Source organism: Daktulosphaira vitifoliae, unplaced genomic scaffold (genome assembly GCF_025091365.1).
Source record: "Daktulosphaira vitifoliae isolate Bord-2020 unplaced genomic scaffold, ASM2509136v1 Scaffold_1, whole genome shotgun sequence".
Taxonomy (NCBI): Eukaryota; Metazoa; Arthropoda; class Insecta; order Hemiptera; family Phylloxeridae; genus Daktulosphaira; species Daktulosphaira vitifoliae.
This window is the reverse complement of record NW_026099572.1, coordinates 70923714-70944115: the sequence shown is the minus strand read 5'-3', so window position 1 is coordinate 70944115 and position 20402 is coordinate 70923714. Positions and strand designations below refer to the sequence as shown.

Here is a 20402-nt window from a genome sequence, read left to right as displayed (position 1 = left end):
GTTTTGAATAGCTGTTGTAATATAAAACAATTGTTTGGAATGTAACTTGACTAAGTATATATTGAAAGAGATAGCTTCAAGAATTTCAGGACAGTCAGTTTTATTATTTATTAACTCATATATCTAACTCACATCAAACACTCACTGTCGTTGAGTAAGTAAGCTATTTTTAAGTTTGATTCCTTTTCATATAGATTCACAGTGTTAATAGAGTAACTCTAATAACTGTTATTCTGTTTAAAATCCCACATACGCATAAAAATATCCTGCAACTTTTCAATTTTATCTTTGAGATTAACTTGTTATGGTGACCGAAAAACAGACCTATATTCAACAATGGAACGAACAAGTGATCAATATAACACTTTTAAAACATAAGGGTTAAAAAATTCCTAACAATTTCTTTTAATAGATCCCAACAAGCGTAATGCTTTATTGTAAATAACAGAGATATGTTCATTAAAAGATAAATCTAAAGAGTATTATTCCTAAATACTTATATGGGATACATTTTTAAGATTAATATCATTTATTTTGTAGGTAAATATATCATAGTTTAATTACGACAAAATGTTATGGTACTAAATTTACTTGTATTCAAACATTAATAATCATTAATAATATCCAATAATGTCAAATAGTGGAATGTATCATTTTTGTAGTATGCTCTAAATTTAAAATTTTTGTTTTCTTATTTACCACAATAACACGAAATCAACATTTGAAAAGTTCATAGTGGTTAAAAATAGAAAGGACATTTGATAAATAAAGTTAATTATAAATATTGGATTAAAATGTTACCTTTTATGAAATTCAAGCCTAAACTTTATGAAATTTAACAAAAACATGATACAATTAGTAGTAATGAAATCTGGAATGGATAAAAAGCTAATAAGAAGTAGCGTAGTGCACACGAATTAATGGTAGTATTAACTAACTTTGAGATTTTGTAATTTTAAATCTAGTTGAAAATGACTTTTGAAGTTTACTACGTAATCAGAGCAAAAAATATCTCTTTTTCAGTCTAATAGTCTATTAGGCTAAGTGCTACCATTACTATTTTCTTTCATTGCATCTTTGTTTTTTTCTGATGGTGATACATCCAAAATAGTATTTGAACATAATATTAAATTAAAACAGTGTATAAATTAATACATTATTGTTATTATGTAAGGTTTCAAAACTATTACGTTTAAGTCTTTTGAAATGTATATTGGCTCTTTATTGGATAGTTATCATACTTTACTTGGATCCGGATCCTGTTATATTGATCAGAATCAAAGCTCAACATGTAAGTTATTTTTGTTCCATTTACACAGTATTTCTCAAAACAGAAACAAAGAAAAAAAAATCACATTATTTTAATGAAAATATTGAAAAATATTAACTATTATTTTTAATTGACAAATAGATATATAGATACTATATTTTCAGAGTGATTCAATTATCAATTCATTTAATTTATTCGGTTGTTCAAATGTGTAAAACATTTTATAGCTAGTCAAAAGAAAAACTATGATTTCTGATTTTCTTCTGTTTTGATCTAAATATACTATATTTTATGTTTTAATAAATTTAACATGAACGTTATTAGCTTGAAACAGGTTCTGGTCCAAAAGCAACGGTTTTATTTTTAGTGACAAAATACTTAAAAAGTCTAATCATTATTATCCATGCCATTAAATCAATCGATATTTTAAATATTATTAATGATGTCCGTTTACTCGAAGAACGTATAAATTGTAAAGGTTAGTTTCAAATAAAGATTGAAAATTATTAAAAAAAAAAAAAATGTAAACATAAATAAAATACCATACTGTCTAATATAAACTATAAATTATATAATTAATTACTTATATTTTGTAATTACTTTAAGTTTTTGGTGTCATCGATTTAATGTTTTTTATTTATATTTTAAATAATACTTAATGATAGCTCCGAAATATTACACTGGAATAGCAGCTTTAGTTGGAGTTTTATTTACGATATTTGAAGTTATATTTGATTATCAATGGCAAAGTCTTTCTACACCTAAATGGATATTCTATTTAGAGGTAAGAGTTTCCTACGGATGATAAAAAATAACTACCAAAATATTTCTATTGAAAATAATAGCATGTATTCAATATAGAGAGATACATAAACGGCTTTTTTAAAGAATTTTCGTCTTTCTTATAAATTAAGCTAATGGCGTTAATCTTTAGTTTATCTAACAGCATTTCATGGATATAATCTTTTCTTAGAGGAGTTTTTTTAATACTTTATTGAAGGAAAGTCAAAAACCATATATTTTTGACGGCACTTTTGAGAATATGAGTTTAATAGAATTAAATGAATAATCTTGAAGATTTTTACTTTAAACTACAGTTTTATTTAACGATGTCCATTAAAGTAACCTCATTAAGCAAATGTAGTGATTTTCATAATGCTTTTTATAACATTATTAAATTATATTTCTACGTACTCTCAAGATGATTAACTTGATTTTAATTGTTTACTCATATTTATTTTAAATTATTAAATAAAATATGTATGCAAAAAATGAAAGTCAGTGAAAATGTTTTATACTGTAATTGAATAATACATAGTTATAATTTTACTTATTCTGTATTTTTTTAATGGTCTTAAATGGATACAAATAAACCTATAAATTAATAACAAGGTTGAATTACATATTAATTTAGTATGAAAACCCAAAAAAAAGGGGAATGAAGTTAACAACAATATGCATTTTATTATTGATAAAACATTTCCAGGGTATTTCAAGAGTGTGCTTGTTCAGCATAGATTTACAATTTTTTGATCTTTGCATTCGTGCAGCTGCTATGTATAAAAAACTAAATAAAAACCTCATATTAGTGTATCGTTTTAAAAGTGAGTGATAATAATTCTTTTATATATATATAAATATATTCATATATTTTACTTTAAGGGTAAATTAAATTTACTCTTAAATTTTAACCCTTTTTTAGTTTATTGCATTAAATTATTTCTTAAAATAAATACCTAACGAAATTTAATCATTGTTTTATTTTTTTAAGAATAATCTTTTATCGACTTTAGTATGTTCTGTATGTCTTTTTCGAAATACATTTTTAAACTATAGTAGTTAATCGATTTTTTCTATAGATTGGAAAGTCATATATTTTATAACAATATTTAATGTAAAAATATCATGATTTCAACTCTTAAATGAATTGTAAGTTTAATTATATATGGCTTAAGTGTGTAACTTAATATGGATATTATTGAACTTTCTGCACCTTAATTATACAAGAACAACAAACGTTATGCAAGTAGCAACGACATTGACTATATGTATTAAAGTATGGCGGGGTAAGAAGGTTAAGCTTCAACGATTTTTCCTGACTTTTATGAATGAATTTAAAGTCTGAAATTTGCATGAGAATTATTTTAATATCTAGCCCAACACTACAATATTTTTCAATCGTCTCTTTTATCTTCAAAAGGATAAAATATGATTTTTCTTGAAAAACGTTGTTTTTATCATCTTTCTTTAGCTACGGAGGGAGATTGTAAAACTTTATAATCGTAACTATCGTAAAAGAAACGGATACTTATAAATTAATAGACATTAAGTAATACTTTTAGAATATTTATGAGAGAAATTTGAAACATTTCTATTATCACGCTAATATCTAAAATTTCAATGTCTAAAAAATTACATCAAAATACATTAAATACAAATTTCTAATCACAACTTAAATTAACGTGCGCACACGTGTCTTAGTACTATTTAGTAATAAAGTGTACCGTAAGAGGCTTTTATGATATCCAGGATGTGCTTCTATATGTGATTGATTTTGAGAAATATTGAATTCGTCATCTTGCCCTACGATGCGCGTTTCTGTGTACACCTGAGCTCATTTTAAATTAATGACAACCGCAAGAAAAGCTGTTTTTCTGTATCCTTGATGATTTTATCAATAATAAAGACCACTAGTAAAAATATGACAGCTCGTCCATCAACATTTAACACATACATCAAACACAGTATGACACTGTCAATTGTAGAATATATCACTAATTATTATTGATTTATCTATTATTTTTCATACAATGGAAGTTACTGGGACCTTTATGATGTTTGTAAAGTACCATGTAAGCGAATATAGCCTAAATAAACAGAATTTTAATTTAAAAAAGGTATCTAACTAAAAATATTGGAGAAAAAGTTTAATTTTCAAACATTATTACAATAACCTTTTACACTCAATACTGTAATCTATCAGGACAATCTATTTATATGCTATATTTTTATTATAAACTATTTTTATAACTTTACATATTTTTATATTTTGGATATTTATATTTTTTATTTTAGAAACTATACAACATAACAAAGGTATTGAAAATTTATCCAAAACCAATATGGAGTTTATGAATTTAAACAAAATATCGACTAAAATAAATCAATCATACTCGAGCCAATTGTTTTTAATAGTTGGGTTACATTTTTATTCCGTACTAGTCAATGTTTATTTGTTTGTATTTCACACATTTGCGTTGGGAATACCATGGACAGTGATTCTCAATTTGCGATTTCTAAATACTTTATGGCGGCTAAACATCATTTGCGGAGCAGCTCATTATACTGTCAATCAGGTGTGTCATATACACAGTACACAAAAGTTTTGTTTTTATTCGAATTATTGATTTCATAACTTTATATCTATATTTTTTATGTTTAATCATAGAACTGACATTTAAAATAGCAATAATCTTTATATATTATCAATGCAATTTATTATTGCACGTGATTGAATAATAATAATATAAATTTATGCATTAAAAAAGGTTATGCCTTATAAATATTTAGTTTATTACAAATATTAATGTATGAGATCTAGTCCTTAACTTAATAGACAGCGTTTTTATATATTTTACAGATAAATACATAGATAATACTTCTAAAAAAAGGATTTTGAATTTTTCCAATACTTCATTGTTAGAGATTATGTTATAGATAAAATTTAATTAATTAATTAATTAAACGAATAATTAAAATAATAGTTAAATTAAAAATAAATATATTATATTTATAAAATTATTTTTTTACATAACAAGATACTTTTAAACACATTCATAAACAAGTAAAATATATACATTCAAAATTTTACCTGATGTAAAAAATTGTTATTTTTTATAAGATTTTAAATTCCTTCACGTGAGTATTAAGTATAAATAAGGTCAATAAAATGATAAATAATGTTTTTATTTTATATTTCNGTATAAATAAGGTCAATAAAATGATAAATAATGTTTTTATTTTATATTTCATCCTCTAAAGTTAATTTACTTTGTCATATTTTAATATGCATATTATAATATTTAATCCCTACTTACAAAAATTGTATTTTTTAAAATAACTATAAAAAGTCACCTGCACGATTATTTTTTGTTCTTGTCTAATATAACATACTACTTATTAGAGTTCATCCATTATTATACATTTTATTGTACTAAAAGAAGTTAATATATATAAATGTTTTGAGAAAGTTTTAATATTTTTCAGTACGCTGTGTATTAAGAAAACGAGCTGTACCATTTTAGTTAGTGTACCCACTTTGCTCCGTTTTCCTTTGCACTGAAGATTAAATAAAATTGTATTATTTGTAATTAACAAATACAAATGTATTCATTCAAAAGTTGTGCACTGCACGTCTGAAACGAACTTATTTGTATAAGTTTGAACTCCTGTCTAGAATATTTTGTCTTATTTTCAGGCTCTGCACGTGTACCGAAAACTAGGTCAGTTACGAACGTCATGTGTGGGACCCAAAGATATCGAAGAGGTGTGTATTTATTCATTACCTACAACATTCAGTTCTTGTTTCGATGTTGCTCGATGTTGCTTGATTAATGTGTGAGCCATCGTAGTGTGTCTTTTAAAAAACATTTCTTCATCCCAACAGAACTGTCGATGAGTAGTAAATCTAAGCGAATTCATGACCCTACTTGTTGTTTTCTTCTGTCTCTTTTTAAAAGCTAAATTCTTTCAAAAAGACAATTAAAAGTTTTTGACAAAAACAAACTGAAGTTATATCTAACTTCAAAGTTTTTTCTTTGATCATTAAAATAGGTAACATGTAATGGTTGATAATAAGTTTCTCGATAAAAAATTAAGAATAACTCAATACTTATTTCAAAAAGATCTTCATAAATTTTTTTTATTTTAGAACGATCTAGATTTTTATATAGTGAACTTAATCAATATAAAAAAAAACAATATATTAAATTAAATATTTTCTTAACAAAAAAAACCGGAAAACATTCATAACTTATTAAATACTATTTAGTTCAATAGGTGTTTGGTTAAACGTAAATAATTGGTGTTAAATTAAAAACTAAATATAATTCAAACTTTTGAAAAGTACAAAAACGCTTATCTTCTATAAACAGCGAAATAAATCGATTACGGTATTAGAAATATATTACATGTATTCTTATTTCAATGGGGTTTAATGCACATTGAATAGATTGTCCTAAAAAAAAACTTTCTATCTATTGTTGTGTCCGACACAATAATATATTTAAAATATTTTTTGAAATTATTTTAAAAAGTTTAGCTAATGGAGCGCTTAGAACGTAATATAATTTAATGTTATTTCGTGAAGAAATAAACTATCTATAAGATTATTGAAAATTTCACGAATATTTAAAAAAAACCTTAATCATTTGTAATTAACCCGATTTTTATTTTAATGTTCCTAAAGACTTAATTAATAGAAACAATATAAACTCTTTTTCTTTCAGAACTGTCTTAACATATACAATATTTAAATGCACTATGTATATGATAGCTTTTAATTACTATAAAAAATGATGTACTTCTTTATTTTGATAGATTGAAATAATTTTTTTTCAATACAACGTGGAAAATTTATCATTTACATTATTTGGAATAATGAAATTGGATTTTTCGTTAATGCTGTTGGTAAGATTTTTTTAATAATTAAAATAGTAACATAATAAAGTCTGGAGTATATAACTTTCATTAATTGCATATTAATACTTATCTGGTTTAAAAAATACAAACGTATATAATTTTTCAATGTCATTTAATACATTATTTATATAAAATAATCACAAATATGAATGATAATATTTAGATATTAATACTATGTCTTTAGTAAAAAAAAATGTTTTATGTAAAAATATGTTACCTCAAAAGTTTAAGGTTTAAATATAATGCACAGTTTATATAATATAAAGTAAATATTTAAATGTAGTTATATCAAACAGTTGTATTAAAAGTTTTATATGATGTTTTTAAAAAAATTTTATAATAAAATTTAATTACAAAAAATACAACTATTACGTGAAGAGTTTTTATCGATTAATTTTGTTTAATCTGTTTAAAAATAGTTTTTATTTTTAATTTTAATATCTAACTATTTATTCATATCAAATATGGCATGTCTTTTTGTAAATTGCAATTTTTATCCATCGGTGAAAAAAAAATGAATAAAGTTTTCAAAAAATTTGATTTTAATCCGTATAAATTTTTACTTTTTACTATTTTTAGTAATAGTGCGTTATTTTAATACTTCTTTTATAAAGCATATTATAATATATAAAGTATTAGTAAGTAAGGAAAACGGTATCTATTATCCTCACTATTTGTAACAATTGACCTGTCTTATTACTTTTAAAAACACTCTGTATTTAGAGCTTAATATAATTTATTTAGTCTATTTGAAGTGTGTCAACTCTAAATTTATCGACTTACTAAAATAATTACTATATCATGTATACTTGTTTCATATCATTTGATTGCGTAGGTAGCGTTTCTAGCTTTTCTTTTGGAAGTGGATAGTCTTGTTCTACCCTCGACTTCTTTGAAAACTAGCGTTATATCAATCACCATGAATGTGTTTAGTTGAATATAAAATATTAAAATTGTGTAAATCCTTGTGAAATTGAAATTGATACAATACAGAAATATTCAAAGTTCCGTTTTCGAGAAATTATATCATTACTTACTTAAAATCAAAGTAAAAATTAGTTAATTTTTAAAAAAAATTTATTTAAAATTACATGGTGACGGTGAGCAACGGATCCATCTAGCAGAGTCCTTGGGTTAACGGCGTTCATTAAATAAATGAAAGTACACCTATCCACATAATAAATTTGTTTAATATTTTTACCTTTTTGCAATATTAGCAAATAATTACAAAATTGTCCAATAATAACAAATTATTATGTATGAGCTAAAATAATTTCAAATTCGAATTTAGTGCATTGAAATACATAGGATTATGTGGTCTTGTTAAAAATATAGACCACTTTTTTTGAGTGTGTGCCTATGCTAATGAACAGTTAATTATTCTGAAAGTTGCTTAGATTGATCTAAGAACTTAAATAGATAATTTAACTGTCATCGGTTAAAATGTCGAGGAGTTAACTTTTAATGTTAATATACTTTCATCTAATACGGTACTATCCATGTGATAAGCTATTGTTCAGTAATTGATGATGGTAAAGCTTTTTTGTTCTACTAAATACAGAATGATCCACTTATCATGAATCACTTAATTAATTGATAAATAAAAATAATATAAATTATTTTTTTCTTTTAGTTCAATGTTCCTCTCAATTTTCAATTATTCAAGTTGTCAATAACTTCCGAAATATTGGTCCAATAGTTGTTATCGACAACTCATTATTTTAATTAGATCAATTAAATATATATTTAATTCCTTACATGTTATGAACATAAAAGAATCTTTAAAATTAATAAATTTAGAAAAACATTGAACTATAAGAAACAGATAAAATAATTATTAATATTATTATTACTTTTCGATTAATTAAGTGGTTGAATAAAAATCAGAAAAGAATAGTATTACATGAATAATGAATTAATTAAAATTAAAATTATATAATTTTAAATAATTAGCCACAAGTATAATAATTTATCGTTAATCAATACAAAGCTATAAAGACACAAAAAAAAAAGTCACAATAATGTAAAAAATTGAAAAGCCATAGAAATATAAAAAAAAATAAGAAGCCTTAATAATGCAAAAATTTTGAAATATATATTTATTTACTACATATTAAACCATAACAATAAAATATTAAGAAACCATAGGAATGTACTCTATTTAGGAATGAACAAAATTATATCAGAGTTTTAAATAGCTGTATCTTTGTAATAATTTATTGTTGACAATATAAAACTTATTCTCGTGTAAATAATTTTGTCTTATTTTATTTCGCTCAAAATCTTATATTAATCAAAGAAACCTATATTTTTTACCACCTAAATCTCTATTTTAAGTATTTACAAAAATAATGAACAGATATAAGAATGAAAATAGTAATTATTTTATTAATATTAAAAAAATTTTTAATTTATTCTACCACACCTAAAATAATAGTTTTAGTGCTTCTACCATTCTAGGATCAAAACCATTGATATTTGAATAACATGAAAAAAAAAATAAACTATTTACACACTTTAGGTTTGATTTTTTCCTATTGGAAAAACAGTAGAATATTAATTCTTATGGATATTCTATTTAAGCCATATAAATTATTTAATTGAAAACTTAAAAATTCTGTAGCATTTTAATATTTTAATTTGTCCACAAAAAATATATTGTGAAAAATATATCAATCGTAAGAAGTCTCAATATAATAAACATTAAAAGTAAAATTTAAATTTTATTTTAAAAGAAAAAATATGGAACTTTTATTTTATTTTCTTTGCGTTTTTTTTAGTTTTATGATTTCCAACGAATTATAATCACAATTATTGTTACAGCCTTGAGAACTAATTTTTTTAAAGACATTTCATTAATAAATATATATACATTTTCTAAAACATTTTTGTTTTAAATATCGATTCAAGTGTATATACATTTAATCATTACTTAAAAGNTCCCCCCGTACACTTCCTCCACCGCAAGGAAGGTGAGTGGGTGAGGCGGGGGGGGCCCAGCTCTCTCCAAATTACCCTACTAAGGTATATTCAAATTATAATATAGATATTGTTTTGCTTTTATTGTAATAATATAGTATATTTTTTTCTGTGTCATAGAAACGATTAGGTTGTACCGATATAACTGTTCTTTGAAAGCTTTTCATTATATTTTAATACGATTATATACTTATTCAATAATTTCATAGATAAAACATGATTATACCATTTCTTTTTGTTCTGGTCATAACTTTAAAAATAAATTTAACACGTTTATTTATTATAATATAAATGTACTCAGAATTTCTAAAAACGAGTGCGTTGTCCGTTATGAGTAGAAAGTATTTTAGATTTTCCAAAATTTAGAGTTTTTATTAGGCATTTTGTAATTTACTCAATGCTTAATAATGATTCGTATAATTTAAGAGATATGACACACTAAATTTCAAGAAGATTTTATAATGATAAGTTCTAATTTAACTAGAATACATTTTAATTATTCTAACATAATTTAAAAACTATCAACATAATTTTATTTATTCATATTTTATAAATAATAATAAAAAAAAAAAATAAACAGCATAATTGATTTCTACATACAAACATTTGAAGAATAAGTAGGTGTACATTATATAAATCACTAATAATACTAAGAAAAAGCTATTTTTTACTACATAAAGTTTAGTGTTTTTACATATTAGTGTTTAAAAATTACTTTGAAAGCTGTAATAAATAACACAAATATTTTATATATTTAACAGTTTTTAGACAGTGTATTCAGATGCAGCTTAATATTGATCCAATACAATTGGATGGACAACGCATTTAAAGTTAACTGAACCGGAACTCGTTGTAATATTGATATCATATATGCCAATAAGCATTTATTTTTTCCACAAAGGTAGGAAGAATAATAAAAAATAAAAATACTTAAAATGCACCCTAAGTTTTATTATGCTTTTGTATGTTCATTTTTGAAGTAAATTGTTCGTAAGCACGTACTTTTACTGAATACTGAGAACAAATAAAAATAAACGGTAGCATACATCACAGACAGTATCTATGCAGTTATTAGACTATTTTTTAAAATGTAAGGAGTTTAACATAAAATGTCATTATTCTTGTAAGAAAAAAATAGGTACCTGTTTTAATGTACATTTTATTGATATAAAAATGTAAAACATAGGTAGAAATAATACATGTGTTTATTGTTTTAATTACTATAAATAGTAAATTAATGAGAAAACGCTATTGAATTTTCTGCCATAAGGTTTTATTACACTTCTGTCTTATTTAATTATGAATAATGTATTTAAATTGTTAAAAAATATTTTGTTAACATTATAAATTTAATAATGATATTGTAAAATAAAATAAATTTTGTACACTAGTATTATTTTTTTACACGGCGACATGTATAGGCAATTTTGCTACTTATACGTATTATTACTACTTTCGTATCTCACGCTCTTTATAACAACACAATTTCATCGTCATGTAAGCAAATACAAAATGAAAATGAAGTCGTAATGAAACTTATCCAGTTATTAAAGACTCGCAAAAATATTTAGAAGAGAATGGGCTTTGTAGCCCAATAAGTAATGTTGCGCACAATAATATTTGGCTTTTAAATAATTATTTATGCATATTTTTTGATTTACACATATTATATATACAAATTAATTTTTAATAGTCTATTTTATTATTTTTCGGATAGACAATTTAAATTACAAATACTCATATATTTACCTAAATTAACTAATTTATAAACTATTTCCCATTAAATATAAGTAATTTTAATTGTCTATTAGAATTAAATACTTGTAACTTTTGATTATAAAATTACAAGTACTTAACCACGTGAAAGTTGCTATAAGATATTGCGCTCACTAAGAATTTACTAAAATTTACTGTTATTCATATTATTATTCTGACATTTTTATAAGATTTGTTAAATTTAAATAATTATATGATCATTGGGGTATAAAATATTTTATTAAATATAATTTTAATTTTAATTAATATTAGCCACAAGTGATCAATTTTTATTATATAAAATATGTTATTTAAAATAAACATAGAATTAATTTTTTTCTATATTTTGAAGCATAAAAATGTTATTGATAGTAATGTATCGGAAGATAAGAACATCAATAAAAATTATTAACCTATCTGTGTATTATTCTATTATTTTTATAAAGATAAAAGTTCGATTTAAAAATTAAATTTAACCAATCCCTCAATTTTTAATAAAAAAGTAATAAAGATATTAGTAATGGACAAGTTTATCATTCTATTAAGATATAAATCAATATTTAATTTCTATTAGTATACTTTTTATTGTGAATTTTTTTTAGGTGGGCGCCATTCGCCCACTCTATATTAATAGTTCCTAATACAAAAATGATGTACTAATTTCTTGAAAAAGTTTTAAAACATTTTAAATAATAATATAAATTTTATGAACTATTTGTTTTATATAGTAGAAAAATTTTTAAGTAACAGAAATTTATTCTATCGATTTAAAGAAAAAATTTTAGTCTTTATTGCTTTCCAAATAAACATTTTGATGGGTTTTAACATAACAGTCCAATTTTATTTAATATATTATAATTGGTATTTAATTTACTGTCGGCTTGTATGAAAACTGATTTACTGGTTTTTGTAAGTTTGTACTTTTTTTTAATGTCTATGGTTTTTTTATTTTAATTGTTGATACTACCATTTAATATAAAATTAAATTATTATTTTTTGTGAAAACAATGTTCTAGTTAAAAATACAGTCTTAAAAAATCAGTATCACACATCATGTGATAGTAATTACAAATTAAAAAAGAATCGTATATATTTTTCACTTCAAACAGAGATAATAGGTATTAGTGGTAAAGAGTTTCAAATAAAAACTAAATTTTAATACAAGTAACTCGTGAAATTTATTGAGAGGTTGGTTTGAATAATGTCAGAATAGTGAATTGAAAATCACTAATTGCACGCCAGTTCCTTTTCAACACAACTGGTTATGTGATCGCATAAATTATTCCTAAATGGCAAAAAAAAAATGATATAAACAGACAAAAAAATGTGTTATTGAAAGTTTCTTAACAACAATCAATACATAGATGCATGCATTTAAATAAAACAAAGTCTATGGATATTTTTTCAAATAAATTTATATAGACACTAAGTAAACAAAGTGTGTAGGTTTAGCACATCAGTGTTTTAACTTTAGGTTTTTAGGTTAAATATGACATTTACGACTAAAAGCTGAAAACGATGTCAAACATTTTTAATATGGACGCTAAAAATAATTAGTCTACTTTTTAAGTCGAATAGGTTTATGAGTCAATGTTATTACAAAATACTAAAATTTGTTTTATTGTAAGCTGCTTTAATAATTATTTCATGAGATAAAAGTCAAGTTTTACAACTTGAATTTTTATATTAAGTAAATATAAAGATGTTTTGGGTACATCTTTTAAAACTCAATTTTAAAAAAGAATAATTTATAATTATAATATTAATTTAAACTATAGTCTTTTAAATCCATAAAATCTTCAATGTAATTTATTAAAATCATATTACACATAAGGCGAAGTATTCTCTTTTAACGAGATGTTACGATTGATTTTTTTTTTTAACTTCATTATTAATTTAAGAATAAAAGCACAAGCTCTTAAGTTTTCGTACTGAATGTGATCACTTCATACACTAATGAACCTTTTTAGTGTAATGAATATCGATTAATCATTCAATATCGTATATTGTCTAAATTTTCAATATTCCTTAATAAAACCCATCTAAGAACCTACTTAAAAATGCAAACGCATATTTATAAGCATATTAGATAATAGAATTATTGTTGTTAAACTGTCTTGATAATTAATTTTCATCAATGACAATGAACCAGACAATAAGTAGTAATTAAGAATTTTCTTAATTATAAACTCAATTGAAGCACAAATAATGGAGTCTCATATGAGCGAAAGTTATTCTACTAATCGACGTCGTTGAAATATTTGATTAATGTTTCGTAATTAAGGTTTGAATAGCTTACTCGAATATTTTAACAGCTTAAACATAATGAAAAAATGTAGCTTTACTGTCGAATGACCACACATTTCACATAAAACTGAACAATCGATAGTCGAAACTTAACTACCCATAAAACGTTTTTTATCATATATCTAACCATTTTCTTATCCCTGAATAGTACATATTGTTCTATTTTTTTTATAAATTGGTAATACTTTGTTTACTTAAATAAAATCATTGATTAACCTTGCATAGTTAACATAGCGCTCTAGATGAAAAAATATACAATTTTTATTTTTATTGGTAAAGTGAATGTTTAAATTAATCGAAAACAATTTTTAAAATAAATATTTGGTATAAAACCAAATTCAAAATAATAAGATCTAAAAAATAGAAAGAAGCTTCGAATGGTTATGGATATGTTCAACTTCTTAAGAGAGTTTAATTCTAATATATCAAATACTATTATCTTATAAGAGAATTGTTAGAAAAAACAATTTTTTATGGGAATGGAATATAAGACATAATGTTCATTTGAAAACTCAAAAAAATAATAATTAACCCTTTTGTTTTAGCTAACAGTGATCCTACGAAAAATAGTCATTTGATATGATGCGTTAAAAGATGGTATATGATTTTACTTGTACCAGTAAAAAATACCAATAGTATTTGCATTATGTTCATTAGCTGATATAGAAACAAGATGCGCTTAAATTAAAGGGAGTTTCACATCTTTATATTTCCATGCAGATAATTGAAATATATAATATATGGTAGATCAGTATCTGTGTTAATGGAGCATAAACTATTGGTCGTATTAATGAAGACACATATCAAATATCATCTAATAGATTACTAAAAATAGGAAGAAAACATCTAGAATATGAATTATAGACATTGTATTAAGTTACCTAAGAAGATAATATTTACATATTGCGGACTTGTCTTTATGAGACTATAGTATTCAATAAAATAGTTATTAATGATTATAACACTGTATTATTATATAAAAGATGAAATAATTTTTAATAATGGTGTTTTATATTTTCAGAACTAAATAATATTTTCTAGTAAAGCTACACATCAAATTTTAGAATTAAATAATCAAATCATATATAAAATGCAAGGCCTAACAAAAACTACAAGAAGAACAAAAATATATTTTATTAGTTAGGTATGGACAATGATATTGAACAATATATAATAAATAAAATATGTAAAGTATTTAGAATCGCTAAAAAAAGACATCAACCTAAATTATTGTTAGAAAAAATCGTAGATATTTTAATTTATGTAAGTTCTGATTATATAGCTGTTATTAATTACTTTTCAAGGTGGATTGAATTACTAAAACTTCAAAACAAAACAGCAAGTGGTGTTATAAATAAATTAAAGTACATTTTTATACACATACAATACCTAAAATGTTAGTCACTGATAACATGCTATTAGATTCATATGAGTTCAAATTTATCACGAAGGATTGGAATTTTGGAATATGTATTTCATATATGTTATGTTTCAAAACATAACGTTTTTACTGTAAAAATGCGTATCTCAAAATTTGATAAAATGAGATTTTTTTTCATTCACAGAAGAAGTGTTTTTGAACATTTTTCCCTATACAGGAGATCGTTTAACATAAATCACTCAATAATTACTCCCATAGTAATTACAATTTTTTTCTTCCTCGCCTTAATCCCAACTACTTGGGGTCGGCCACCCTTATCCCAAACTTCCACTTGACACGATCTCCCACATCATTTACGCCCACATCAGCTGTCCTCATATCGTATTCAATAGCATCCCTCCATCTCTTTTTTGGTCTTCCTCTACCTCTTCTTCCTTCAACATTCAATTAATAATTACAATATTAAGGAAAATTGTTTATGACTGGTGATTAATAACTTTTACCAATTATTTAGCAATAATTTAGGAAATTATTATTGTTTAAAATATAGACTGGACGTGATAAGTGGATATGGCAATATTTATAGCTAGACTCTCTCGGTTGTCCTCTCTTCATGCCTAGATGTAAAACCGATTACTCATAAAGGACAAGTTGTCGAAATTTTTTTTTTTTTAACACATTGCAGTATTTTTTTGCAAAATTAAGTTTTTTCAGCTTTAATAAACAATTTTTTCTAAAAGAAAAATCATTTAGAAATTTTTTTTTTTTTATCGTGTGTGCATTTAAAAATCTTTTATTTTATATAGATTTTAAAAATTCAGACGCTTTGAAACAGTAAAATTAAAAAAAAGTGGCATGTCATTAAAATGATGTTCAAACCTTTCATGTGCTTAAATTTTTCCATTAGAATTTTATAAATAGTATATCATAAGAAAGATTATTGTGTCTTGTATGTTCTGTTAAAATTTTATAATGATCCAGCTTTTTTTAAATGTTTAAATAAAGAAATTAATTTTCTTTTTTGTTTTCAATGTCTGCCGAATCTCATGATAATTTTATAATTTACAAAAATGAAATGAAATGCTTTTTTTTAATTTTGAAGACGATATCTATAATTATACCAAATCTCAAATCTTTAAACGTATAATTGGTCCAGTCAAAGCTGAGAGTTTTTATGGTCAAACACAAAAAAATGCTCATCATGGTAAATATAATACCTCCTCAGATTCTATCGAAGCTAAACAAATTTAATAATTATTTTTATAACAACATATCGTTTATTTGCTTAATTCGGTAATCCTATTTAACTAAAAAAAATGTAATTTTTTAAAATGAAGATCTACCTAAATCTGTTTTAAATCGTAATTAACCTAAATTGAAATATTATTAAATTGAAAAACTGAAGCACTTACTGAAATCGAAAATACTAATAAATAAAAACCGAAACATTACTGTATATCAAAAAATAATTGCTATCCCTAACCCTGGTTACTATGTTTTTTATAGTTATTTATTTATGTTTTGTAAAGTTGTCCTTTAAATATTGTAACATATAATACTATTAATATATTTATTTTAAACTGGATCATCGAAATGAACGATTTAAGAACCTCGACTACTGAATTCAGAAACTCTTAGTAAAGTAGCAATATAATAGTTTAAAATTACCTCATGTGAATAAATTTAAAACTTACCAGTTGAAGACACATGTTTTAGCAATAATTTTAGGGATATAACCGCTAGGGTTTAATCGATTACTTACGGATCATCATAAATAATAAACTCAGATTATTATGTGTACAAGAATCGAGTTATAAGTTTTTGGTAATTACCATAAAATATGTATTACAATAAACGAGTCACTTGTTTATAGCATTAAGCCTCTATAATTTTATGAAAATATTGTATTTATATTGTTCAATTTAATTTCAAGTTTGAAATTTTGTGTGAGGATATATAGATTGCCCACCGTAATCTAAACTACAACATACCTTATTGACATTTTTATTTTAAAAACTTATTGAAATAATATCATTAATTAAAGAAATATGTTGATAAATATTATTGACTAAAAAATCTGTTTTTGTATTTGGAATGTAAAAAATGTAAATACCTAATATAAGACATTTAGTTTGAATGATGTTATAAGAAATGTATATTAACAATGGAGAGTTATATTACGTTAAAATGTAATTGATAAAACTAAACGACTCTTACTGCACATAAATTTTTTATTTGTTTTTCGGGTATTTTATTTTATAAATTCATAAGATGTTTAAGATTCCTCACTTATTCGACTCTCTCGAACTGAAATCCGATAAATAAACCGCCACTTTAATGAACCATTTATCTAGCGTATTGTTGAATGAATATAACGAAGCATGCAATTAGGTATGTATGTTTTTTGTTTTTTAAATAATCTCGTGACTGTTCAACTGAAAGCGCAGCCTGTAGCAATAAAAAAATTTGGAATATCTCTTTGTTAATAACTCTACGCGTTCTTTTCGAACTTTTGATGTTATTCTCATAATTGAAGTTTCATTACTCAATTTTTATCATTTGTTCTTCAAATATTTGATGTACCCTATAGTGTCTTGAACTTTATAGCAATAAGTACTATTCTGTACGTTTATTTTATGTGATACAATAGTATATATCAACCTACACAATAGCTATTTTTGAATCTACTCGAAGAAAAATGGTACGGTAATACGTGAGATAAACATCTTAAACATTAAAAATAAAATTCTATAAATTTATTCTGTATTTGATTACATTTAGTTATAATTCAGTACTTAATTGTATAATTAACTAAATCGCACTATAAAATTCAACCAGAAATCAAAATAAAATACAGTTGTATTAAATACAGTATAATTAATCTGGTTGAATTATCAACATTATCAATAAATGCATTAGATGAAAAAATTTTTTTTTTGTATCATACTTTGGTCTAAATAACAGCAAAAAAAAAAAAAAATTAAAACACACAAGGTCAAACGCTTTATTGATTATAAATGAAATTACCCAAATTTAATTGTATCATTAAATTTATTTTAAAAAATTAGAATATCCAAATTACCTACTTATAACTTATTGTCCTGTTTACAAACTTTTAATTAAGTTACGAAGTTGTTAGACCTTGTATCACAAAGTATTATAACTTCAAATACTTACGTGAATTCTTGATCATAGTAAGAAAATGTATGTTTACTTAATAATTTAGCATAAAATTTGTTTTTAATGAATCTTGCTAGATATCTTTATTTAATTATTTATATCATCTATTAATTAAATTGGTGGACCATTATTATTTAATATAACATTAAATAAAACATTAAAACAATGGAAAACAAGTAAAAGAGAAGCTATCATAAACAAAATGCAATAAAAAGTTTAATATCATAAGCTATACTTGACATTTTAGTTTTAGATTTAGATTATGTCATAATTAATTAAAGTAACAATGTTGCGCAAATATCCCAAAAGATTAATAGGTAACCTTTTTTTGCTTCTAAATTAGTATTATTTTAATTATATATATATATATATATTATTAAATTTAACACATATTTAAAGAATATTCAACAAGAATAATTAAGCGACTAAATAATTAAATGGCATATTTAACTTAAACTTTATGAAGTACATATATGTGTGTGTGTTTAAAATAATAATTTAATTTCAAATTTATCCATGGTCTAATTGAAATGTTAACATTTTCATAATTTTGTAACACTTATTATTTTAGTGTAACCTTTTAATTTATAATTTTGCAAATTCAATGCAAATAAAAATCAAACTGAAAGGCTTATAGGGTTTAAGTAAATAAACTCTATTGACTTATTATACATTGCTGTTTATACTCCTTAACATATTTCTATTGGCATTTTATAAATTAATAATAATGCATCAAGAGAAAACTCATTTAATTATTTTCTTATTGATTTATGAACGACCATTTGAATTTCAGAGTTTAAGCTTTAAATTGTATATTTATGGTTAAAGATTATAGCACTTTTACCCTCTTAATACATTAATATTAAAACAAAGCTTCAGTTTCAACTTCTGCAAATAACCTCAATTATTTATGCGATTTTCAAACGTGTGCAATTATATTCAAAATTTTACCAAAAAATAAATTTTCATTTTGATTTGATAAATAAAATCTAAATTTAAATATTTATAAATCTCTATCCAATGTTTACAGTTTATATAACCTAGCTCGATAAGGTTCATCGTTATGTTCTATATATTAACAATATATTTTAATAATTTATTATATTTCGTTAAAACTAATAATTAGTTTTCTAATAAGACACAAGTTTTCTAATTATTAGAAAACTTGTTAGAAGTATGTTAAAAAAACCCAGCACAGTTATGCACAGGGGATGTGGCATAATTGGATCAAGTATAATGATATCTGACAGTAATTAAAATCATTATCATAAAAAACTATTCGATGCAAATCTGTAGATAGTGCTTAGTTTTAAAAAATTGGTGGATTATTTTAAAAACTATATGATCTCCTATTTCCTTATTTATATCTTGATTACAAGTTTTATGATTTATAAGTGTAATATATGAATAAAGAAATATCTATATATATTAATAATATATAAATATATTAAGGGAAATGATGTTATTTAAAAAAAAGTATGTCGAATGAAAGAGGGATATAAATATTATTTCTCATAAAAAATTGTATTGATAGATACACTTTTCAATAAGTTATAGCATTATAAAGTTAAAAATGTAAAATTTTAAATCGATAATTTTCACACAAAAATAACATTTGGTAACTATTTTCACCATGAAAACAAAATAAAGTCTGAAATTATTTTTTCCATGATAAATTATATTACATTAGCTTTAATTTAATATATATATAAAAGTGTCAGAGTTTCCGGAACACTTTCAAAAGTTAAGTTGAAAAAGTTAATTTTTTGTAAAAAAGGCATATTGAATCCCCCTCTGTGGGCAGGTAAAGGGTCAAATTTATAAAAAAAA

General features: G+C 23.4%; 1 protein-coding gene across 3 annotated transcripts in view; it reads left to right on the top strand.

The window, feature by feature from the left end:
* Positions 1-20402, top strand: part of LOC126894741 (uncharacterized) — a 44361-nt gene that overhangs the window by 11300 nt on the left and 12659 nt on the right. For 2 of the 3 annotated variants that reach the window (XM_050665966.1, XM_050665965.1), the window contains 7 exons: positions 1175-1291; positions 1595-1748; positions 1936-2054; positions 2757-2874; positions 4346-4626; positions 5748-5816; positions 6869-6958. In XM_050665966.1, the coding sequence (XP_050521923.1) occupies positions 1175-1291; positions 1595-1748; positions 1936-2054; positions 2757-2874; positions 4346-4626; positions 5748-5816; positions 6869-6958 (948 nt within the window). The remainder of the gene's footprint in view (positions 1-1174; positions 1292-1594; positions 1749-1935; positions 2055-2756; positions 2875-4345; positions 4627-5747; positions 5817-6868; positions 6959-20402) is intronic. The other variant, XM_050665967.1, reaches the window with a different exon arrangement.